Below are 24,480 nucleotides of genomic sequence, written 5' to 3' on the forward strand. Positions count from 1 at the left end.
TTTCATTGAGCTTTATTGTCTGTAGTTTGTCTTATGAAAATAATTTTTTTCAATTACAAATAAAAAAAGTGTATTACAATATTGAGTCAATGTTTATTCAAATCACCTTAGTCTCTCAACCTCACCGAATTCTTACACTTGAGGGGAGTGTCTTCCACAACTTCAACTCTTGAGAATCACTGAACCTTAATATGATGCTCCTCAGGGCACTGGAGAAGGAAATGGCAACCCACTCCAATATTCTTGCCTGGAGAATCCCAGGGACGGCGGAGCCTGGTGGGCTGCCGTCTATGGGGTCGCACAGAGTCGGACATGACTGAAGCGACTTAGCAGCAGCAGCAGCAGCAGGGCAAGAATCATACTTTCTTACTTAGAATGACAATGTAAATTCACTCATAAAGCAGATTTATTGGGGCCTCAGTATGCCAAGTCCTAAGTATGCAAAAGTTAAAAGGGGGAATAAAAGAGGCTCCCAGTTCTCAGTCAAGTACTTAAGAGTCTCTGAATAAATGTTTGTTGGACTTATTCAGATCAATTAATGGTTAACAGTGCGATGGGATAGGACCAAGTTTAAGAATCTGATCAAAGCTCTGGAAAAACTAACTCCCCAGAAAAATTCACAAGCACACAGAATTGTGTACTCAATTCCGGGGGCGGGCGAGGGCTGGGGTAGTGGAGAAGTGGTATGAACTTCTCTGAACCCCAATTACCTACTACCAGATCCACAAACTCCTAGTTAAAAATCCATTAACAAAACTAAATTATCTGGTAACAGGAATACTTGCTCAATAATCCTGATTATGCCTGAGAATGCAGTGTATACAGAAGCTACTTAAGAAATATCTGCTGATCAATAATTTCCTCATAACCAGACGACACCAGCAAATCTTTTCTTCCATTACAGAGTCTTTCAGTGGAATGATTTTAAAAACTCAAAACCCCCTTTCACTAGTGACATTAATGACCTAACACCAATAACTCGAAATCATTATTTGGTATTCACTACACGATCATTCACCAATCCAGATCTTCTCTCCTCGGTGTTGCCCCTCTGCTCCCTCCAAATTCAGGGCTTCCTCCTTCGCATCCCAAAAGCTACGTCCAGAGCGCCCAGTGAAACGGGAAATAACCGATGCTCCACGCCGCACACACTCTAAAGCAGGGAAGGTGAATCCAGTAAAGGCCACAACTTCCAAACCCTTTCCTCACCTCTCGCTTGGAAGTAAACAGACTTACCTTAAGTTCCAGGAAAGCGGGGTCGATCTTTCTCACAGAACTGGGACCGGTTACCAACAAGCAGAGGACCTCCCTGTCACCATAGCGACTTCTAAGCTAAGCTCACTCCCTCTTCGCGCGATACTTCCCCTCAGCGCGTCACCCGAGCGGGCCTGAGACCCCGCCCCTCAGTGGGCCCGCCCTCTTCTAAAGGGTCGTTATTGGACGACTGTAGGGCGAATTCCACTTTATCTTTCTCAAAATTCGCAAGGTTTTTAAAAAAAAAATTTATAAGAGTGCTATTGCAGTAGGTCCACGGAAAACATTGTTTCGCTTTTTTTCACTTAGTAGAAAACGTTCCCTGCAGCTTGGGTCCCGCCAGGAGTTCGCGCGTGCGCGTAAGGTATCAGAAGATGGCGATAATCGCCGCATTTTTTTCAAATTAGTGGTTCCCAGAAAGCATTGCGCGCATTTGTAACGAATTTCCGTTCGAGTTTGTATTTTAGGCGCCATTTTCGAGTGAAGGACCCGGAGCCGAAACACCGGTAGGAACCGGGGGGAGCTATACAACCGTTTCCAGCCTTGGTCTGAGTGGACTATCCCGCAGGTAAAGTACTTCTTTTCCTGATCGGTTGTCACACTCTCACTTCCTGCCCGGTCCGCAGGCGCCTGGAAAGAGGCCTTGAGCTGGAGCAGCCGAAGTCTAGGCTGAGGCTGCCTCGGGGAGATTTCGCTCGCTGTCACCCCTCCCCCCTCAGTCGCTCCCCGGCGGTCGAAGCTCCCGCGCGCTTCTCCCGGGCGCCACTTCTCTGAGCTACTTAAGCGTCGATCGTGGGACTGGGGCCGCGGGGCGGGGTGCCCTCTCAGCCCTCGCGGACCTTTTCTCAGAAATCTTGGTCGGACTACGGCGTCGCCCCCTGTCCCGGCCCTCTGCCCGTTTCTCTTCTCCCGAGGGACTAATCACTGGGTCTGAGCCCTTCCTGGTGGCCTTTCGTAGTTTATTGTCCAGCGGGATTCGCCGCGGACCTCGGAGGGACAAACCCCTGCCACCCCAAGGTGATGGAAGCGGAGCTGGCGCTGCCGGCTTCCAATTTGAAAATCGCGAGCGGTCAACCCCAGCCGCCGGTCCCCTGCCGGTGTGTGGAGAGGAGACCTCAAAGCCCCCCCGGCCGTCAGCCGCGCCAAGGGCTAAATGGCGGGGAGAGGAAGGTGGGCGGCGAACCGCCACTTCGTTCCCGACTGCTCTGGGAAGAGTTGAGAACCCCTCAAACCTAAAGCTAGTAGGGACTCAGAGACAAGAATCAGTGTGCTTGGATCCTTGGCCCCGAGAGCGTGGGAATGTCCGTAAATGTTGGCGAGCGGGATAGAACTTCGTTTAGAAATGACATTACAATATTCTTACACATTTACACTGTGGGCGGGGGAGGGGGGCATTAAAAAGAACCTAAGCAGTTGGTCTCTTTGCTGGCTCCGCAAGCACGTCTAGAAACTTGCTTAGAACTTGAGAGAGCGAATCCCACCTTCTTGGCACTTGAGTTTTTTGTGCCTTCTTTCCCGAGGACTCGCTGGCGTTGCGCGGGGTTTTTAAACCGAGCCCTAAAAAACGGGTGGACGAAGTTTTCCCCGAGTGGGACGGGTGGCGGGCCGGCGGGGAACTTGCCGGCACGGCCGGCGGCCCGCGGGCTGACTTGCTCCCGGCTTTCCCTCGGCTCCAGCGACCATGCCCCGTAAAGGCACCCAGCCCTCCACTGCCCATCGCAGAGAGGAAGGGCCGCCGCGGTCCCCGGACGGCACCAGCAGCGACGCGGAGGCCGATACGCCGCCCGGCCGCGCAAGGAGCCAGGCGCTGGCCACCGCAGGTGAGTAGCCCTTCGCGACGCCGAGGGCAGGCGCTTGGAGACCGGGCACCCAACCCGGGACGGTTGGTATTCCAGGGCGCGGACGAGAGAGGCTGCGGGGTTGACATCCGAAGGTCAAGAAAGCGAATTTTCACAGATTCGACAGTGTGAAATTTCGGTTAACGGTGCTGAAGGGATGAGGGCTAGTAAATAGCTTCAATTCTGAACTTCTGTTCATTGTCTTATATTTCCGCTGAAATCGACGCGGTCAGCCAGAGTGGACTTTTTTCAGTGTCAGCTTAACTGTTTGTTAATATAATGAAAAGTTGCTTGATCGTACAACTTCACCTCGGTGCTCTTAAATTGCAAAGAGAAGATAATTTGCTCCTACGCCCGCACGCGCCTTAGGTTTGTGAGTCCAGGAATTGAGTGACATGAAACCCCTGTAACTGTCACTGGGGCTCGCCAATGTCCAAAGTTAAGGTTCCAGGTGCTTAACAGATACTGAGAGTTGGATCTAGAGTCGTAGGATTTGACCACCTGTTTAGGCAGGGAGCAGGGACTCAAGTGATTGTGGATTTTCCAGATTTGCATTACGATGGTAGTGTATTGACTCCTAAAAGGTATATTTCTATAGAATTTCGTGACTGATGGCATCTGTTTCAAAAATTTTCTTCTTTTATAAGACAAAACCTAAAGACTCTCATCCTTTGTGAATATAAGATAATACTGTATTTGAGTGAAAAATAGAGATTCCTAAGTTTCATAAATAACGTCTCTCCAAAGATTAGCAGGCTAACAAACTGCACTGATGCAGGCTTCCCCTCTTCCCCTTTTTTTCTTTCCTTTGACTGACTTTAGAAACTCCAAGTGAGGAAATTGATAATAGAAGTTTAGAAGAGATTTTGAATAGCATCCCTCCTCCCCCACCTCCTGCAATGACCAATGAACCTGGAGCTCCTCGTCTTATGATAACTCATATTGTAAACCAGAACTTCAAATCTTATGCTGGGGAGAAAATTCTGGGACCTTTCCATAAGGTATTTGACCATTTTTCAATAGCTGTTGTAAGATCTTTATTACAAACTGTTTCAGTTTTGTAGTTATTGTATTTATCCTGATTGATACATACATGGTGTGGTTTCTATGCTTTTAACTACTAAAATTAGCTTTTGTTTATCTGGTTATCTTTTGGTACCTTTCTTTATAAAGTTTTCCTCACTGAATAAAATTTGTGGGTTTTATGTTTGAAAAGAATATTTTCTCTTTAACTGTAAGAATGAATTTTGTAAAAAGTCTGAGTCAAAATTAGACTATGATCTTATTTAAAGTGTTGAAACTTGTAACATACAAGACATGATGTATGAAAACTATCTTCTAGCAGCAAAAGCGTTTTAAATACTTGTAGTTTTGCTGCGAGTTAAATCATTTTAAATTAAAATCAGTAGTATAACCTTTTTAACTTTTTTTTTTCCTGTTCTTTTTATTCAGCGATTTTCCTGTATTATTGGGCCAAATGGCAGTGGCAAATCCAATGTTATTGATTCTATGCTTTTTGTGTTTGGCTATCGAGCACAAAAAATAAGATCTAAAAAACTCTCAGTTCTAATACACAATTCTGATGAACATAAGGATATTCAGAGTTGCACTGTGGCTGTTCATTTTCAAAAGATAATTGATAAGGTAAGGGATTTTGTTTAGTTATTTGCATTTTCAAGTAAGGAAGACAGGATTTCAGTGCATTACACGTTTTATTATTTTGGGCTTAAATTAGCTTGTAAAAATTAGTATATGGTTAAAGCACAACCAATATTGGTTTCATTGCCTCTGTGATCATATTTTCTTTTTGAGGTGTGATGGTGGCTGTTAAACTTAAAATATTAAAATTTTTAGCCAGGGAAATGAATTATAAGTAGCTCATAATAATACCTTTTTGAGCAGCAGTATCTTGAGTACCAATTTGGCATTCTTTTATTGTAAATATTGGATTTGTTTTTAAAGTTATGTTTTCATTGCTTTCAGATAAGTTACCTTAACTTGAAAATGTAACAGTTGACTAATTTTACCATCTCCGTTACTTCAATTCACGTTAAAGCTAGTAGGAATCTATATGTGTGATATGAAAGAACTTTGCTTTTGTATCAACTACCCTTTTAAAACACCAGAAGGATAAGCTAACTTTCCCCCCCCCCCCTAAAAGGAGACAATTATACATAAAATGCCTATTTGGGTTATTTACATGGCTCTGTTGGTACTGGGGTTTTTTCTCTTCTGTTTAATAATCAGCTTTGGGAATTCGTATTTCAAAACTGGCTGGCAGCTAAAAATGTAGAAAACTAATTACATAATGAAATGAGGATGTGATTTGGCCTCTAGGTCTTGTTTTGTTTTTAATTTTAATATAAAGAGCTTTAAATAAATCTACATGGTGGTATATATTTTAATTTTGTTTCTTAGTGCTTTTCTGTTATACAGTTTGGGTTGGAAAGTAGATAGACAGTAAGTCAGATTTGATTTTGTAGCTTATTAATTGCACTTGACTTGTGTGAAGTTTAAAAGTCATGGTTTCAAAATGACATAGTTTTTAAAGGAAAGCAAGTTTTAATGTTAAAGCACATTTGCCCTTCATTTCTTTTTATTTGATTAAAAAACAGGGGAATGTAATTGTCAGTTCTTTGCAGTTCTTTTTACCTTTAATTAATAGTTTATTTTTGACCACCACCACCCTCCAAAAAATTAATCTATATCACTGCACTACTATACCCTCCCTTTTTCCTTGAATCATCCCTTGCAGCTTTTTTTAATGAACTAATGTAATCTATCAAGGTGGTTTAATATTTTGGGTGAGTTTGTTTTGGATACAGTGGGATTCTTGTCTCCCTTCAGTTCTTTTCTCAGTTAAGTATGTTTTTAGGCTTGAAGGTGTAGTTCGTTTGACTTTTTGGTTTTTGTGATCTGTGAGGAAGGAGTCCAAGAACTCCTTAGAAATAGAAAATTATTTCTATTCTTTGCTAAGATAATTAATTCTAAGAACTATTGTCAGCTTTTGTGCATATCCAGTTAAAGTTCTTAATCCATAGAATTGGTTTCAATATGAATTGAGTGAAATTTGAAGCAAACTTATGGCTTAATACCCACAATTGTTTTCTGCTTTTGTTTTTCCTCAAAACAGGAAGGGGATGATTATGAAGTCATTCCTAACAGTAACTTCTATGTATCCAGAACGGCCTACAGAGATAATACTTCTGTTTATCACGTAAGTGGGAAGAAGACTACATTTAAGGATGTTGGAATTCTTCTTCGAAGCCATGGAATTGACTTGGACCATAATAGATTTTTAATCTTACAGGTATGTTTATTAAGACATCAGAGGTTCTCTCTTTTTTTTTTCTTTTAATAAAAATGTAAAGAGGTTTTTCCCTATTGGATGAATCCTGTATTTTTGAGGCCTTAAAGTACTGTAGCAGCACATCATGGTTTACATACTACAGTCGAGATGCGAATCATTATTTGCTGCTCTAGAAATTTAAGGAAATTCATTCAAAACTGTATTTTCATCGTCATATGCTGATTTTGTTTGGATGGGCTGACATACTTGTTCCGCTCTAGCAGCACGTAAATATTGGCGTAGTAAAATAAATATTAAACACCAATATTATTGTGCTGCTTTAGCGTGACAGGGACATAGCAACTATTTATCATTTCTGTTTGTATTTCTCTTTACGATAACATTTTAAATAAGATTTGTTCCTTTTTTATAGTTCTTTTACTTTTGTTCTTATTTGTATTCTCTACTAATATTATATACTCCAAAAAAAGAAAGAAAGAAAAAAAACACTCTGGATACTTGGTATTTGACAGACTTCTCTGATTTAATATTTTATTTTTTTAAACACTTAGAATGGTCATTTAAAAGTTTATATAAGCTCTTTGTTTTGGTTCAAATCGCCTATTGAACCACTACTACTGGAAAATTAGAAAGTGATATTTCATTCTTAAGTATCATACTGTTAAAGTCTTTAAGGAGGTATAACTTTAAGTACTTGGTGTTAAGTTGATTATTATTAGAAACTCTTTTCTTTATTTGAGTAAAGATATTTCCTACCAGATTTGCTTGGTAAGAAAATCCCTTATCTTCTCTGTTTTACTTTTCAAAAAAGTTTTTAGCATAAAAGCATAGCTTAAGAGGAAAACTATTGTGATGTAGAAATAGCTGCTGATATTCTTTAGTTTCCTGCATTACTGGTTTTAAACTGGATTTTGGTTTGAGAAAGTTTTATTAATGTGGCTGAGTGTTCCCAGTAAGAAACTTATAAAATGTTAGCTGCTATTTCCATTTTAGTCTATATTTTTCAACTATTTTTTAAAAAATAAAAGTTATTTATATATAATATATGTGGAAAGTAAATAAATATCATTCTGGGATGACTTACGTTAGTATATTGCTACCAGTTCATTTGTATACTTCTATAACCCAAACTTAATTTAAAATGGATGTTGGAAAATCATTAGCAGATATATTTCTAAATGAGATTTGAATTTACATAAATGTGGGGTTAAATCTGTGTGTGTTTTTTAATCAAATTTAACTGTTCTGGGATTTGATTTGGTTAATTATGGATTAAACAGTTATGTCCCGTTAGAAAACTAAATTTGATAATGATGCCATTTTGCAGGAACTTATTGTTGTGTTTATCTTATTATTTGCTGTGTATTTACTATCACCCTGAGATAATCAAAGTTTTACACCTGTATGTAGACTCATCAAAATAGACTTCATTTTAACCCTTGTAAGGGTAATTTTTTTTTCCTTGGTGTAGCCTTTCTACATAATTCAGTGAAAAAAGGGAGTTAAATAAAGTAACATCCCAAAGAGGTAAATAAAAGTAGTTTTTAAATTGTAAATTTTATATTCAATATGTGCTTCTAAAATGTCCAAGATGCTTAAGCCCTTTATCCTCATAATCTCAACTTGTTTTTAATCATCTTAACAGTTACATTGTTGAAATCATTTTTAATACTAAGGTAAACTTTCCACGTTAACAAATTGAATTCCATTTGATTAAATTTACAGATAAGAATCTTAGGAGCTCACCTGTTAGGAAGAAGAAACAGGGACTGGACTAGATAGAATTATTGAAAGGTTTGAGGGAAAGTGGCAGTAGTTTCTATGGATTTTTTTTTTTAGTTCTTATCAAAATCTTAGACTCCTGCCCTAGAGATTTAAAGCATTTGAAGGTAAGTAAGAATACAATTTTCATTACCTTATCTCCCACTAAATAACATTTATCTTAAAAACTAACTAGTTTGGGAGACTGGGAACTTGGGACCATCAGAATATCATTATCTAAGACATAGCTGATTGCTTTGAGTAAAATGTAGGCTCTTTGGCCAGTGGTAGTGATTAACAGGCTAAGTGATACAAATTCAGCTAAAGTGAAAACTTATTTTTCAGACTAAAAAGCACTGAAATTTAGAAGTCCATAAGGATAAATTTTTTTATAATATTTATAATGGTATAGTAGGTTCTTCAAGTAGGCATTTCTAGTATTTGAAATCATTTAAAATTTCATCGTTGGCTATTTTAATGAGCTCCTCATGAGTCACTAAACTGAGATACTATAAATGATCCAAAGATGGTAGAAGTCTATTTCTTGTCCTTAGAGGCACTTATACATGCCTTCCAAAAGTGTTAGATTATAATTAGCCATTGTACTTTGTACATTTTTGTACATTTCCCTGTTTATACCTTGTTTGAGAGCTGTTTTCCCATTGTCATAATTCTTGGTATGAACAAGTAGAGTTTTTGTTAGCTGAAAGATTTCACTAGCTCATTTTGTCACAGTTTTCAGCTTCATATGCTTTTTGTCTTCATATTTTAAAATCTAAACTAAAATTTAAAAATAAGAACTAAGATTTTTTTTCTTATTTAGTAATTTGGAAATTGGATTAACCAAGATCTGAGTTACCTGTTCATTTTTTCTTTCCAGTATACTTCTTCTCCGCCTGGCATAACATATAAGCTCACTTGAATTCTGATCTTTTATCTGTAGAAATAAGACTGTGCTGTATCAAAAGAAGTTGTTTTAGTTTTATCAGTAGTACTTCAGTTATCTAAAAGTGTCTTGTTCAACACCTCGACTATATGAAAGAAGCTATCCCTAAGCACCCAAAATAAATACTAAGCAGTCTACCTCCTAAAGCATTGTCCTTTCTGTTTATGCACTTGTTTTTACAGATACTAAACCTTAGTCAATAGTTCCTTAGCTTTTGTTAGTTCACAAATTAAAAATTTATTAGAATAGTATAAAAACAATAACTTAACAGCAAAGTAGAAAATGGAGAAAATAAAAATATAACCAAGGCAAAATTTCAAAGCCTAGTAACTCTTAACCATTTAATTTTGATGCAAACACCCATATTTACCTTAAATCTTAAGGCCTTCCTTATTAGGAAAAAAAGTTTTATTATATATGTACTATATTTGAGTTTCCTGTGATTCATGCTTGGTAAAATTTGGATTCTGATTCAATAAAGATAAAGCATAGTACCTATTTACTCCTCTTAGATTTTTAAGCTTTATTGTTATAAATTAGACTATTGAGGAATGCTATAAATGAGTCACAATATCCTGGTTTTCTGCCCAGTTCAATAAGTTAAGGTTTAGGCCTTGGATATTATAAATACCCTCTTGACATATCTTGCTGTTTTTATGATGCTTTTAAAAACCATAAATGGTATTTTCCACAGTTGCTTAATGTCTCTGATATACTGTAAATATAAAATAAATATAAATAAAACATAGGAAGTTAGTAGTAAACAACAGTGAAGAAATTTGTTTAAAACCTTGTTTAGTATACTTAAGCTATGGAAAATAGAAATAACATTGAGAAGGCCTATAAAACTTGGTCAGCTTCAGATGCTAGCTTTATAGCAACTTGAAACTTGTTTGTTTGGGTTTTTGTCTACCATACTACCACTGTTAGTGATTTGGAGCTTTGAAGGTGACTATAAATTCAGGTTTTAAATTATTTCTAAAATGTATTGAGCTTATTGCTTTAAATTAAAACTACTTTGTAATTTCGCATGGGATAGGTACATTTTCTGAAATGAGTGGTCCTCTAAGCATAGACTGTCGGCCCTCAGATTATACATGAAACGACACAAAATGGAAAAACAAGGAAGAAAACAAATAGTAGCAGGTGGTAAGACAGTCAGAGAACATCAAGGAACAGAACCACAAGAAAGGTCTCAGGTTGTCATTGAAATACCACAACAGTCCTAATATTCACATGACAGGCAGAGGCCTAAATGTTCTAATAACCTGTTGATTCAGTAGTGTTAATTGATAATAATCGTTTTTTTAATGGATCTCATATAACAAATGAAAACAATATTATATGGGACTTGAGATGGAAATGTTGATTGACAAATGTCCTTGTCTTTCACTTGAAAATGTTTTTTCTGCTGGGCAACCTTGTTAGAATGAAAAGAGATCAGAGGTACATATCTTTCATTTTAATTGGAAAAGGAGGAACAAGTGACCAAAACCAAGCAACCACTATGCTTTGTTTGAAGCTAGGCAGTCTCCCAATAGTAGTATTCCATCACTTCAGAAAATAATTTGGCCTGGAAAAGTATAATCCCTTTAGAAATATTTTTTATCATTGTTACACCAAATCATAACTTCTGGTTATCTGAAAAATGTATGCCTAAATAATACCTTATGTGATTTGACTCAGATACGTAAGTTCTCTTGGCATGGATTTTCATTTATCTTATAGTTAGTGTTCAACTATTCAAATCAAATTAGAATATTAGACTATTTGGTGTCAGATATTTGGATTATAAACACAGACATAAAAGAGTTAAATTGACTACTTCCAGATTAGTGATTCTCAGCTGGGAGTAGTTGTTGCTTTCTCTCTCCCCCAGTACATTTAGCATTGTCTGGAGACAGTTTAGGCTGTTAACAGCTGAGGGAAGCCTCATGCTGCTGGCATCTAGTGGGTAGAGATGTTATTAAACATCTTATGATACCCAGCATAGCTCCCCACAACAAAGTATTCAGCCCAAATGTCAGCAATGTTACTATTGATAAACCTTGTTTAGATAACAACTGAAAAAGTCTTGGCTTGTACAATGGCTAGAGTCTCACCAGTTGTGATCCAAAGCTTTAGATACTCTTCCAGGCTTAAGTTCTGTCTAAAACTTAAAGGTTGCCTAAAATATTTGGAAAGAACTGATAATTGAAAGCAGAACAAAGTATTTTATATAAATGTCTACGTTTTTTGTTTAAACACTAATATTTAGCTAAATCTAATTCATACATACCCAAGGTTACAGAGAAATCTAAACAATGACAGGCTCTTAGGATAACATTTCACCTTGTGTTTTATAATCATGTGCTATTGTCAAAGTACAGAAAAGTGGTCATCTATAAAATTTTTTTTAACTTTGATTTTTAATGAGTAGATTCTTTTCCCCCTATTATGGGGTCTTAGATCCCCAACTGGAGATCAGACCAGTGCCCCCTGCAATGGAAGCTCGGAGCCCTAACCACTGGACCACCAGGGAAGTCCCTAATTAGATTTTTAAAGGAGCTGTTTTATCCTTTCTTGTTTGGTCTTTAGTTTTTTTCTACTGTATATAATTATATTGAAGATTTTGGTAATATGATGCTTTGTCATTAGCAAGTTTTAACCCAGATTTTTAAGTTTCATTTATAAATACTGTAGATAATTAAATTGAGAAAGAATATATGCCCCCTTTTTAAAAAATTTTTTCAGTCTTTGCTATTTTGCAGAAATAAAGAGGTATGTTTTTATCTTTCTAGTTGTCTGTCCCTTTTCTTCTATTGTGATAAAGAGTACCAGCAGTACAAGCAGGCTACTGGTGTGAAGTAAAGTAGCATTTTGCCTGAGCATATTCAGACAAAATTTTCTCCCCCATCAAGCTAAATGGCTGCCTTTCAGTCAGCCTTGAAAGTTACTGACTGGATTTTTTTCTTTTCTCTTTGTAACTGAACTGCTACTGCTTTGTAACTGAACTGCATAAATGCAAATACGTTAATCTTAAGATTTTAACTATAGTTTAAAAGTTGTTATAATAATGATTGCAAGGAAAAGTTTTCCAGTGTTATATGTACCAAAACCTTTAGTTTGCAGTCAGTTGGCTTTTTCCTGTTATTACCATGAGAGAAAATAGTATTTCCTTTTTCATTTAACGGTTTGTTTGTTTGTTTAGAAAGTTAGAACATCTTTACTTGCATTTTTATATAATTTTATTTATGTATTTATTTTTGGCTGTGCTGGGTTTTTGTTGCTTTGCACAGGCTTTCTCTAGTTGCAGTGAATGGGAGCTACTCTAGTGTTGTGCAGGCTTCTCATTGCAGTAGCTTCTCTTGTTGCAAAGCTGGGCTCTGGAGCACAGGCTCAGTAGTTGGCAGCACACGGACTTAGTTGCTCCGATGAATGTGGGATCTTCCCAGACCAGGGATCGAACTCAAGTCTCTGGCAGGATGATTACCACTGAGCCATCAGGGAAGTCCTATTTGCATCTTACTAAATCTCTTTATGCTACTGATTTATATCATTTAGTTGTTCTAATTAATGTTGGATTTGTTAATTGACTTGTTTCTAGTTCTCACTTGAGGCTGATGTAGCCAAACATATACAGTGAGTGTGAAATATTACTTTTTTAAAGGGTGAAGTTGAACAGATTGCTATGATGAAACCAAAAGGCCAGACTGAACACGATGAGGGTATGCTTGAATATTTAGAAGATATAATTGGTTCTGGACGACTAAATGAACCTATTAAAGTCTTGTGTCGGAGAGTTGAAATACTAAATGAACACAGAGGAGAAAAGGTGAATCTTCTGTAGACTTTTGTAAACCAGAATGTTTCATTTATTGATTAACAAATTTTACTAAGCCAGATAATTCATTATGATAGATCATAATTGTTTAAGCGAAGTTTTATGTTTTCCTTATTAACATTTCAGAGAAACATTGTTTTATGAATGTAGTTTGTTTTTATCTCATGTTGGCATATTTTAAATTGAGACTCTTCAAATACACTTAATATGAACAATTTCTATCCTTTTAACTTTTGTAGTTAAACAGAGTTAAGATGGTAGAAAAGGAAAAGGATGCCTTAGAAGGAGAGAAAAACATAGCCATTGAATTTCTTACCTTGGAAAATGAAATATTTAGAAAAAAGAATCATGTTTGTCAATATTACATGTAAGTACCTTAATTTATCAACTTTTGTATTAGTTTCTGACATTAAAATCTAATCTTTTCTCTTTTCCTGTATTAGAGAAATGTGAAGACTGAAGTAAAAAAAATTCTGCAAGTGGTTGTGATGAATTTATTAGAGATTTTTGCCATAGTAGTGAAGTTAATTTTTAACTATTCTACTTGAAGTTGGGTTGACAAATATCACTATGCTTAATACTTAATAGTTTTACTTATAAATTCTTTTTAATTCATTTAATAGCAGATCTAATTGTGTTTATATGGAACCTAGTTTGTTCCTAATGCTAGCCTTGACCCTGGGTTGGTTTCTTCTTCCCCCTCCAAAGACCTAGATAACTTTAGAAACAGCTGATTTTATTTAAAATAGTTTCAGAGTTTTAGAAATGGTACTTTAGGATCTCTGATAGCTTTTTCTCTCTCTCTAGTTATGATCTGCAGAAACGAATTGCTGAAATGGAGACTCAAAAGGAAAAAATTAATGAAGATACCAAAGAAATTAATGAGAAGAGCAATATACTGTCAAATGAAATGAAAGCTAAGAATAAAGCTGTAAAAGATGTAGAGAAGTAATAATCTTTTGGAAAGTACTAAAAGTAGATTATTTTATTACATGTATGTGTGTGTGTCTATATATAAACTTAATACCAGCATATGAGGGCAATATATTTGCCAGCATATAAAATATTTAAAATGATTTCTTTTTGCAACCAAAAAACTGAATTGCCTTTCATCCAGTTGATGATTATCACAGGTTTGAGTGCCCAACTCTGGTCTTAAATAATGGAGGATGCTACCCCCTAGTGGCAGAACTCAGTAATACAAAACATCACTGCAAAAATAGGCATTTAACCTGACAGGTTAGTTGTCTTATTAAAGTTTTATCGCTACTTTTTTCATGGCAGTCCAGTGACACCAGTATCCCTTACCTATGCAGTTTTTTTATTCTTTAAAATGAGTTTTGCCTGTTTTTTTTTTTTTTTTAATGGTCAAATTTTTATATACCTAGACATCATAGTCACTATTTCCAATCTAGCTTTGAAGGACAAAATAACTCATAACCACACATTTTAACAAATCCTTCAAATATGGATGGAGGGGAGGGTTAGCTTGAAGCAGGTAGTATTAGGATCCTACCTTATAAGAACTTGGTACATTTACATAGGGTTTCAGGCAAGGTATGTAAGATCGCTTTAAAATATCTGAATATCCAAAATAGTGACTGATAATTTCCTTACTTTGCTAGGAAGCTGAATAAAATTACAAAATTTATTGAAGAGAACAAAGAAAAATTTACAAAACTAGATTTGGAAGATGTTCAAGTTAGGGAAAAATTGAAACATGCTACAAGTAAAGCCAAAAAACTAGAGAAACAACTTCAAAAAGATGAAGAAAAGGTAGGTTATGTGGGGGAAATTCTTAATATTTCATGTCTGTCGGATGTAGTTTTTGTTATTTTCCATGAACGTTCCTGCCCCATAGAGAATGAATTGGAATTCTGAATGTTAAGTGCTTCAGGATTTATCTCTGAACCTGATCCCCCCTCCCTCACCTGCTATGGAAATCCTGCATCCATTGACTTTGAGTTTTAGAGCTTATGTATCTAATATACATTATTGGAGAATTGTTTACCAAGTCAGTAATTCTATTTTGGTGACAAAATAATCTTCCTAGAATACATGGTTTAAAAAGAGGTTTTTGGCTACATAAAATGGACTTTTAAAAGTAGTACCTTTGTCTACAGAAATCAACTTAAGAATATCAGCAGGGGTTTCCCCTTAGAAAGGAGGGAAGGGAAAGCCATAATTTATAGCAAGGGGTTGATTAGCTAGTTGAAGTTTTAAAAGATGATGAACTTTAGACCAGAATGCCTAATTTGCTGAGAGCCAAACTAATAATTTGGAGCATTTCAAACTATATTCATAGTTTAATCAGGTATTAATAGATGCAACACTGAAAGCCCCTCCCCTCAAAAAAGTTTTGTGCCATGTATTTACATGGTACTTATAATATAGGCTCTGCTTTACCTTATAAGCAAATGCATTTGTTTACAAAATACTTTATGTGTGTACAGTAGTAACACATCTTATATGAATCAGGGTTTGAGGATAACATTTTGGGAAGTGTTTAATTTCTCCTGTTACAGATAACCAGGATAAACAAAATATCATGGATGTCTTAGTAACCCCTAAATTGGACAGAGTAAGCCAAATGTAACTTAAGTACAGTTATTAGCCTTTGGACACCAACTGTGGAACAGTGATTATTACTGGAAGGTATTAACGGAATAAAATATTAGTCCCACATGGTGACTCTGAAAGGGTAAAGTTGGGAAGATCTTAGGATTTGAGAGAGACTAGGGGGTGTAAACGTAATATGTGGTAAATTGTAATGTACCATGAAGGGTACTTTAAGGGATTCCATGTACTCAGATCGTGCTTGTAGGTGAAGAAGATTAATTACAGCATAAAGTTGGAACAGAAGGAAGAAAGATATAATGCCCAGCCAAGGAGAATTGTCTTTTGTAAGGAATCAAGAATTCATAGAATTATCTTTACCTAATTCTATGAATTAGACTGAGAATATAGAAATTGCAGCATATGGTTAAAATATACTTACTAAAGCTAAGCTGGTTCAAACCTAATTACAATGAAAACTGCAAAAATCTAGACTATCTTGAGAAATGCTTTTTAAATAAGTCAAATATTAATGGTATTGGATAGCCTAAAGGTACATGCTCCTAGTAACTTTTTGATTTGTAATCTTAGGTTGAGGAATTTAAAAGTATACCTGCCAAGAGTGAGAATATCATAAGGGAGACAACAACTAGAAACAATGCCCTTGAGAAAGAAAAAGAAAAAGAAGAAGAAAAATTAAAAGAAGTTATGGATAGCCTTAAACAGGAAACACAAGGCCTTCAAAAAGAAAAAGAAGTAAGATTTGTTTATCAGTTGGTGTTTATTTTGATGGCTTTTTTTTTTCTCCTATCTTAAAGATTGTTTTTATAGTAATAGTAAAAAATGAACTGTTAGAATGAAAAGTTTGGGCTTTTAATATCTAACATCCCCAGAAATAGTCAACCTAGACTCTCCTTTTTTTGTTTTCTGTTTTCTCATTTTAAAAAGACGTTAACTGAGAATGAGAACTTAAAGTGTTAGAAGAAAATACATATCAGATACTTTGCTTTATGTGCTATTCTCTATTAATGTTGATTTAATCATCACGTTTTCTCTTCTCTTAAATTATTTTCTTGGTAATTTAATTGGTTACTACCTATATATGCTTGGGACCACACTAACCATAGGTTGACACCTCGCTTTACTTTTGAAGCTCTTGTGTAGTAGTTTTAAAGCTATGGCTCTTATGTTAATTCTTGGTTGCTTAAGTCAGTTACATATAAGATCTTTGTAAATTATACCTCAGTGAGGTGTTTTGGGGTTTCTCGACAGACTAAATTGATTCTGTTTTGCAATATGGACATGTTCTAATATCATCTCTAAGAGTTTGTAAGTAGGATGCCTATGTGATAAAGTTTCATACAGTCACTTTCCTAAGAGAATACTTTATAGATCAGTTTTTCACATTTGCTCATCTCAGTATATCAAGTAATCCCATGTGCCCTGGCATCCTAGGTTAGTGACAGAGCCAGGACTCATATCTAGGTACCTTTGGAGCTAAAAACAGGCTCTGCTACTTACGAGTGAGTGCATGACTTTGAACAAGTTATTTAAACTCTGACCTCAGTTTCCTCAAAATGGGCATAATGATGATCGTAGGATTGTTGTGTTAAGGAATTAATACATACAAAACATTCAGGATAGTGCTTTGAACATATTCTACAGTGGTGTGGTCGTGTGTATTGGTGGTCATGACTTTTTGTCATTTTAGTCTCTAAATTGAGATAGAAGGAAATGGCACCCCATCCCAGTATTCTTGCCTGGAGAATCCTGTGCACGGAGGAGCCTGGTGGGCTGCTGTCCATAGGGTCACATGGAGTCGGACAAGACTGAGGCGACTTAGCATGCGTGCATGCATTGGAGAAGGAAATGTCAACCCACTCCAGTGTTCTTGCCTGGAGAATCCCAGGGACGGAGGAGCCTGGCGGGCTGACGTCTGTGGGGGTCGCACAGAGTCAGACACAACTGAAGTGACTTAGCAGCAGCAGCAGCAGCAGCTACCTCATTAAGCTATTATTAAATCAGTTGGGGCAAGACTTTATATACCGTGAACATTCACAACTGGGCAAAAACTGTTAATCCATTCACTTATGAGATTTATTTCTATATATTGTGCTTACATAATCTATGAAGTTAAATTTAAAATGTATCGTTTCCACTTCGGTTTAGGTTTGAAAACACATATTTCAGATTAAATGGGGTCTATCATATTTTAACAGAGTCGAGAGAAAGAACTTATGGACTTCAGCAAATCAGTAAATGAAGCACGTTCAAAGATGGATGTAGCTCAATCAGAACTTGATATCTATCTCAGTCGTCATAATACTGCAGTGTCTCAATTAAGTAAAGCTAAAGAAGCTCTAATGGCAGCTTCTGAGACTCTCAAAGAAAGGAAAGCTGCAATTGGAGATATAGAGGCAAAACTCCCTCAAACTGAACATGAGCTAAAGGAGGTAAATCTTTGCTTCTGTGTTTCATATGAACATTGTTTATCAATCCTGGTTTTATTTATTTTCATACATACATTGTTTTAATCTCAACATCTGGTGTGACTGATACATAGATTTTGTTGATGTTGTTTAGTGTAATCTTTCCCAAAAGAATGGGGTTAATATTTCAATACTCTATCTGATACAAATTAAATTGAGACTATCAAGAAACTGTTCTCCCCTCAAGTGTCAAACAGCAAATAATATTGCTATCGCCATCATTATTTCCCATGGAGATAATTTAAACAAAAGAAAGTTTTTGTTTCCCTAAATGTAAATGTAGACAATTTATGCAGTGATACAGGAAAGTCAAATAAATGTGTGTGTGTGTGAACAAATATGCAAGTCAACTGTCTTAGTGTATTTTTCTATTTTTGAACTTAAGGATATACTTTCTTTGTTGAGGCTGCAAGTGGTTGAACTAATAAAGACATCTTAGTTCATCAATCTTCTCTCCTCTCCTTGAGTAAGGAATTTCATAACTTTAATTTCCGAAGTATCATTAGGCAAATTGCATAGAAGATGCTCTTTGAAGTGAAATGACACTGAAAATAAAGTCTTTTTCATTTTAGTAAATGCACACTGATTGGTCATCAGAAAATGTCATGGCCATGTAGAATTTAAATGTAAACTTAGGTTATATTCAGTTATGACTTCTGTCTTCCTGGTGATACAGTTTATTTTGGGGTAAATTGTGTTTATAACTTGAGCTTCTACTTCAAACCAGTATGACCGGTAATAGAGATAATAATTTAAAACCAGGAAATGAAAGAGAATGTCAGTTGGAAAAATGGCTGCTCTAAATTGGTAGACTGAGAAACTGAGAATTAGGATTTTTGTGTACATGTGTGAGGTTTCTCTTTTGTTGGCAGCCTGACATGTTTGTGTAGAAATAGTACTGTTCACTCATCATGTTCCCCTTCGTTTCAGTTCAGTCAGTGAGTCAGTTCAGTTGCTCAGTCGTGTCCGACTCTTTGCGACCCCATGAATTGCAGCACACCAAGCCTCCCTGTCCATCACCAACTCCCGAAGTCTACCCAAACCCATGTCCATCGAGATGGTGATGCCATCCAGCCACCTCATCCTCTGTCGTCCCCTTCTCCTCCTGTCCCCAATCCTTCCCAGCATCAGGGTCTTTTCCAATGAGTCAACTCTTCGCATCAGGTGGCCAAAGTATTCAGAGTTTCAGCTTCAACATCAGTCCATCCAGTGAACACCCAGGACTGATCTCCTTTAAGATGGACTGGTTGGCTCTACTTGCAGTCCAAGAGACTCTCAAGAGTCTTCTCCAACACCACAGTTCAAAACCATCAATTCTTCAGCGCTCAGCCTTCTTCACCGTCCAACTCTCACATCCATACATGACTACTGGAAAAGCCATAGCCTTGACTAGACGGACCTTTGTTGGCAGAGTAATGTCTCTGCTTTTCAATATGCTATCTAGGTTGGTCATAACTTTCCTTCCAAGGAGTAAGCGTGTTTTAATTTCATGGCTGCAATCACCATCTGCAGTGATTTTGGAGCCCCAAAAAATAAAGTCTGACACTGTTTGCACTGTTTCCCCATCTATTTGCCATGAAGTGGTAAGACTGGATTCCATGATCTTAGTTTTCTGAATGTTGAGCTTTCAGCCAACTTTTTCACTCTCCTCTTTCACTTTCATCAAGATGCTCTTTAGTTCTTCTTCACTTTCTGCCATAAGGGTGGTGTTATCTGCATATCTGAGGTTATTGATATTTCTCCCGGCAATCTTGATTCCAGCTTGTGCTTCCTCCAGCCCAGCATTTCTCATGATGTGCTCTGCATATAAGTTAAATAAGCAGGGTGACAGTATACAGCCTTGACATACTCCTTTTCCTATTTGGAACCAGTCTGTTGTTCCATGTCCAGTTCTAACTTGCTTCCTGACCTGCATACAGGTTTCTCAAGAGGCAGGTTAGGTGGTCTGGTATGCCCATCTCTTTCAGAATTTTCCAAAGTTTATTGTGATCCACACAGTCAAAGGCTTTGACATAGTCAGTAAAGCAGAGGTAGATGTTTTTCTGGAACTCTCTTGCTTTTTCGATGACCCAGCGGATGTTGGCAATTTGATCTCTGGTTCCTCTCCTTTTCTAAATCCAGCTTGAACATCTGGAAGTTCACGGTTCACGTATTGCTGAAGCCTGTCTTAGAGAATCTTAAGCATTACTTTACTAGCGTGTGAGATGAGTGCAATTGTGCGGTAGTTTGAGCATTCTTTGGCATTGCCTTTCTTTGGGATTGGAATGAAAACTGACCTTTTCCAGTCCTGTGGCCACTGCTGAGTTTTCCAAATTTGCTGGCATATTGAGTGCAGCCCTTCCATAGCCTCATCTTTCAGAATTTGAAATAGCTCAACTGGAATTCCATCACTTCCACTAGCTTTGTTCGTAGTGATGCTTCCTAAGGCCTATTTGACTTCACATTCCAGGATGTCTGGCTCTAGGTGAGTGATCACACCATTGTGATTATCTGGGTCGTGAAGATCTTTTTTGTAGAGTTCTTCTGTGTATTCTTGCCACCTCTTCTTAATATCTTCTGCTTCTGTTAGGTCCATACCATTTCTGTCCTTTATTGAGCCCATCTTTGCATGAAATGTTCCCTTGGTATCTCTAATTTTCTTGAAGAGATCTCTAGTCTTTCCCATTCTGTTGTTTTCCTCTATTTCTTTGTATTGATCAGTGAGGAAGGCTTTCTTATATCTCCTTGCTATTCTTTGGAACTCTGCATTCAAATGGGTATATCTTTCCTTTTCTCCTTTACTTTTTGCTTCCCGTCTTTTCACAGATATTTGTAAGGTCTCCTCAGGCAACCATTTTGCATTTTTGCATTTCTTTTTCTTGGGGATGGTCTTGATTCCTGTCTTCTGTACAATGTCACGAACCTCTGTCCATAATTAATCAGGCACTCTATCAGATCTAGTCTGATAGACTAGATCTATCAGAAATAGATTAAATCTATTTCTCACTTCCACTGTGTAGTCATAAGGGATTTGACTTAGGTCATACCTGAATGGTCTAGTGGTTTTCCCTACTTTCTTCAATTTAAGTCTGAATTTGGCAATAAGGAGTTCATGATCTGAGCCACGGTCAACTCCCAGTCTTGTTTTTGCTGACTATATAGAGCTTCTCCATCTTTGGCTGCAAAGAGTATAATCAATCTGATTTCGGTTTCAACCATCTGGTGATGTCCATGTGTAGAGTCTTCTCTTGTGTTGTTGGAAGAGGGTGTTTGCTGTGACCAGTGCGTTCTCTTGGCAAAATTCTATTAGCCTTTGCCCTGCTTCATTCTGTACTCCAAGGCCAAATTTGCCTGTTACTCCAGGTGTTTCTTGACTTCCTACTTTTGCATTCCAGTCCCCTATAATGAAAAGGACATCTTTTTGGGGTGTTAGTTCTAGAAGGTCTTGTAGGTCTTCATAGAACCGTTCACCTTCAGCTTCTTCGGCGTTACTGTTCGGGGCATATACTTGGATTACCGTGATATTGAATGGTTTGCCTTGGAAATGAACAGAGATCATTCTGTCTTTTTTTGAGATTGCATCCAAGTACTGCAGTTTGGACTCTTGTTGACCATGATGGCTACTCCATTTCTTCTAAGGGATTCCTGCCCACAGTAGTAGATATAATGGTCATCTGAGTTAAATTCACCCATTCCAGTCCATCTTAGTTCACTGATTCCTAGAATGTCGATGTTTACACTTGTCATCTCCTGTTTGACCACTTCCAACTTGCCTTGATTCATGGACCTAACATTCCAGGTTCCTATGCAATATTGCTCTTTCCAGCTGACCCAAATAATTTGTGCCCCTTTTAAAATAGAAAATCCATCCATATTTTTCAAAAAGCAGCAGTTACAATGTGATGGCATAGTTCTGGTTCAAGTGTTTATTATTGGCCTTTTCTTATGTTGTAATAAGGGTGTCTGCTTTTGGTATTCATTTTCTTTACTTTCACTTTTAGAAAGAAAAAGAACTTCAAAAACTTACACAAGAAGAAATAAATTTCAAAAATTTGGTTCGTGATCTTTTCCAAAAAGTTGAAGAAGCAAAGAGTTCCTTAGCAATGAATCGAAGTAGGGGAAAAGTTCTTGATGCAATAATTCAAGAAAAAAAATCTGGCAGAATTCCAGGAATATATGGACGACTGGTAAAGTAAATTTATTTATAAATAAGTATAGATTTTCTCAGACATTATAATTTTCTTAACTTAAATAACTGTATATCAAGTATTTTTTAAGCATTTTGCTCTTAACACTCAGGCATGGTAAAATTCTTTGTGGTATGGATTCTTTCACATTAAAAGTTAAGGAAGTGCAAGTACAAGTCGCTCAATTGTGTCTGACTCTCTGCGACCCCATGGACTAGATAGTCCATGGAATTCTCCAGGCCAGGATACTGGAGTGGGTAGCCTTTCTCTTCTCCGGGGGATCTTCCCAACCCAGGGATCGAACCCAGGTCTCCTGCATTGCAGGCGGATTCTTCACCCCTGAGCCATAAGGGAAGCCCATTAAAAATTAAGTTGGGGTAATTATAGTCACTTTAAGAAAATGATCCAGTTCTACTGATAAACTTAACTACTTTTTTCTTTAAAAAATGAGAATTTGATAAATTATATTCTGAGCTTTATACCATTATACTGAGAATTGTAGCTAGAATTTAGGAAAATCACAAAGGATGATGTCAAAACCCAAGGTTAGGGATAGTGGGTACCTGAAGCCTGAGCTCCTGAACCTGAAGAAGGAAGGGAATTTGGCCATGGCTAGAGGTAGCTGGAAGGAAGTGAGGAAAATCAATGTTTCAACCACATTCATCTGTTCTACCATTTCTGGCTGATGCCTCACTTTGTCTTGAGCTGGAGAGCCAGAAGAACCAATTAATGCACTCCCTGAATCAGCCTTCCAGAGAAAGAAGCAGAAGAGGGTGATTCAGAAGGGCAGATGAAAATTACCCAGCATAGTTGCTTCCATGTCTGCATGTCAAGGACCTCTGCCTTAGTTGTTTGAAGATATACAATTTGATCATATTCCTTTGCTCAAGGAAAACTGAAACTAGTTGGTTAGCTACTTGATAGCTAAGTTATTAATAGACAAACAGATTTACTTAGATGGTTTTCAATAATTCAGAGTTTTATTATTCTATAAGTTATTTTGCTTATAATAATTTCAGGTTTCAAATCTTCATATTATACATTTTCACTTACATGCAGTGAAAACAGTTCTGTTCATTTTGTGCTCATTAAAATTTCAGACTCTGTATATCCATAAGTTTTTTTTTTTAAGGTGGATAAAAGCTCTCGTAGTGATTCCCTCTGCAGAAGAGAAAGATCGAATGTGAGGGACACTTAAATTTTTCATTGTGTACCATTTTTGTACTTTTGTAAATTGTATGTAAGTACAGTTCTTCAATTAAATGAAACTTGAAAAATCTACATGAAATAGTAATGAAATGATCCTGTGCCTAATTCCCTGCTGATTGTGCATTGATTTTTTTCCCCCTCCTCTTATTTTTTAGGGGGACTTAGGAACAATTGATGAAAAATATGATGTTGCTATTTCATCTTGTTGTCATGCATTAGACTACATTGTTGTTGATTCTATTGATACAGCCCAAGAATGTGTAAACTTCCTTAAAAGACAAAATATTGGAGTTGCAACCTTCATAGGTTTGGATAAGGTGGGTATTTATAATCTACCTGTATTTTAGTTTCTAAGTGCCAGGTGTTGACTGATTTTGAATCCTAGCTTTTTCTTCATAGTTACTTTGGTGAACCACCTAATAGATTTTGCAGATTATATTAGACTCTAGGGGTTACATTGTTGTGAGAAAAAAAAAATTGTACTGCCTCCCCTGAAGTAATATGCATTCCTATGTTAGAGTGACTGGTAGTTTGCATTGCTAACTTCCATCTTCAATAACTATTTTTTTAAAAAATAGAAAAATACTTAGACATAATTCACAATCATAAAGTTAATTATTTTAAAATATATTGTTCAATGGATTTTAGTACATACACAGAATTGATTATTTGACCATGACCACTATCTAATTCCAGAATATTCATTACCCCAAGAAAGGAACCCCATACACATGAGCAGTCACTACCCTTGTTCTCCCATCCCCACCTGCCATCCCCACATCCTTTAAGTGATTTTTGTCTCTAGATTTATGTATTCTGGACATTGTGTATAAATGAAATAACATAATATGTAGCCTTTTGTTTATGACTTCTTTAACTTAGTGTTCAAAGTTCATCCTTGATGGAACTTTCCTAGTCATTCAGCAGTTAAGACTCTGTGCTTTCACTGCAAGTGGCAGAGATTTGATCCCTTTTACAGGAACTAAGATCCAGTTCCCTGTCTGCTCTTTTTAAAAAAAAAAGTTCGTGTTGCATAATCAACACTTCAGTCCTTTTTATTGCTCTTTCCTTTTCCGTTATGTTCTGTAGCACATTTTGTTTATCCATTCATCAATTGGTGGACATTTG

At 36.8% G+C, this 24,480-nt stretch overlaps 2 protein-coding genes across 9 annotated transcripts in view; one reads left to right on the forward strand and one right to left on the reverse strand.

Moving 5' to 3' along the window:
- Positions 1 to 1,351, reverse strand: part of IFT80 (intraflagellar transport 80) — a 121,565-nt gene extending 120,214 nt beyond the window's left edge. For all 6 annotated transcript variants that reach the window (XM_081570713.1, XM_081570709.1, XM_081570714.1 and 3 more), the window contains exon 1: positions 1,237 to 1,351. The gene's annotated coding sequence lies outside the window, so the exon portion shown is untranslated. The remainder of the gene's footprint in view (positions 1 to 1,236) is intronic.
- Positions 1,352 to 1,726: 375 nt separating this feature from the next.
- The window catches only part of SMC4 (structural maintenance of chromosomes 4), a 34,969-nt gene continuing 12,215 nt past the window's right edge, over positions 1,727 to 24,480 (forward strand). The window contains exons 1-13 of one of the 3 annotated variants that reach the window (XM_081570706.1): positions 1,727 to 1,822; positions 2,931 to 3,074; positions 3,915 to 4,093; positions 4,545 to 4,736; positions 6,226 to 6,402; positions 12,759 to 12,923; positions 13,172 to 13,299; positions 13,740 to 13,880; positions 14,558 to 14,708; positions 16,080 to 16,244; positions 17,708 to 17,941; positions 21,958 to 22,143; positions 23,508 to 23,669. In XM_081570706.1, coding sequence (XP_081426832.1) covers positions 2,936 to 3,074; positions 3,915 to 4,093; positions 4,545 to 4,736; positions 6,226 to 6,402; positions 12,759 to 12,923; positions 13,172 to 13,299; positions 13,740 to 13,880; positions 14,558 to 14,708; positions 16,080 to 16,244; positions 17,708 to 17,941; positions 21,958 to 22,143; positions 23,508 to 23,669 — 2,019 coding nt within the window. In that variant the 5' untranslated portion in view covers positions 1,727 to 1,822; positions 2,931 to 2,935. Of the gene's footprint in view, positions 1,823 to 2,062; positions 2,272 to 2,930; positions 3,075 to 3,914; positions 4,094 to 4,544; positions 4,737 to 6,225; positions 6,403 to 12,758; positions 12,924 to 13,171; positions 13,300 to 13,739; positions 13,881 to 14,557; positions 14,709 to 16,079; positions 16,245 to 17,707; positions 17,942 to 21,957; positions 22,144 to 23,507; positions 23,670 to 24,480 lie in introns of those variants that run through there. The other 2 variants (XM_081570707.1, XM_081570708.1) reach the window with 2 other exon arrangements.

Source organism: Giraffa tippelskirchi, chromosome 2, assembly GCF_054371585.1.
Source record: "Giraffa tippelskirchi isolate mGirTip1 chromosome 2, T2T-mGirTip1v1.2.pri, whole genome shotgun sequence".
Taxonomy (NCBI): domain Eukaryota; kingdom Metazoa; phylum Chordata; class Mammalia; order Artiodactyla; family Giraffidae; genus Giraffa; species Giraffa tippelskirchi.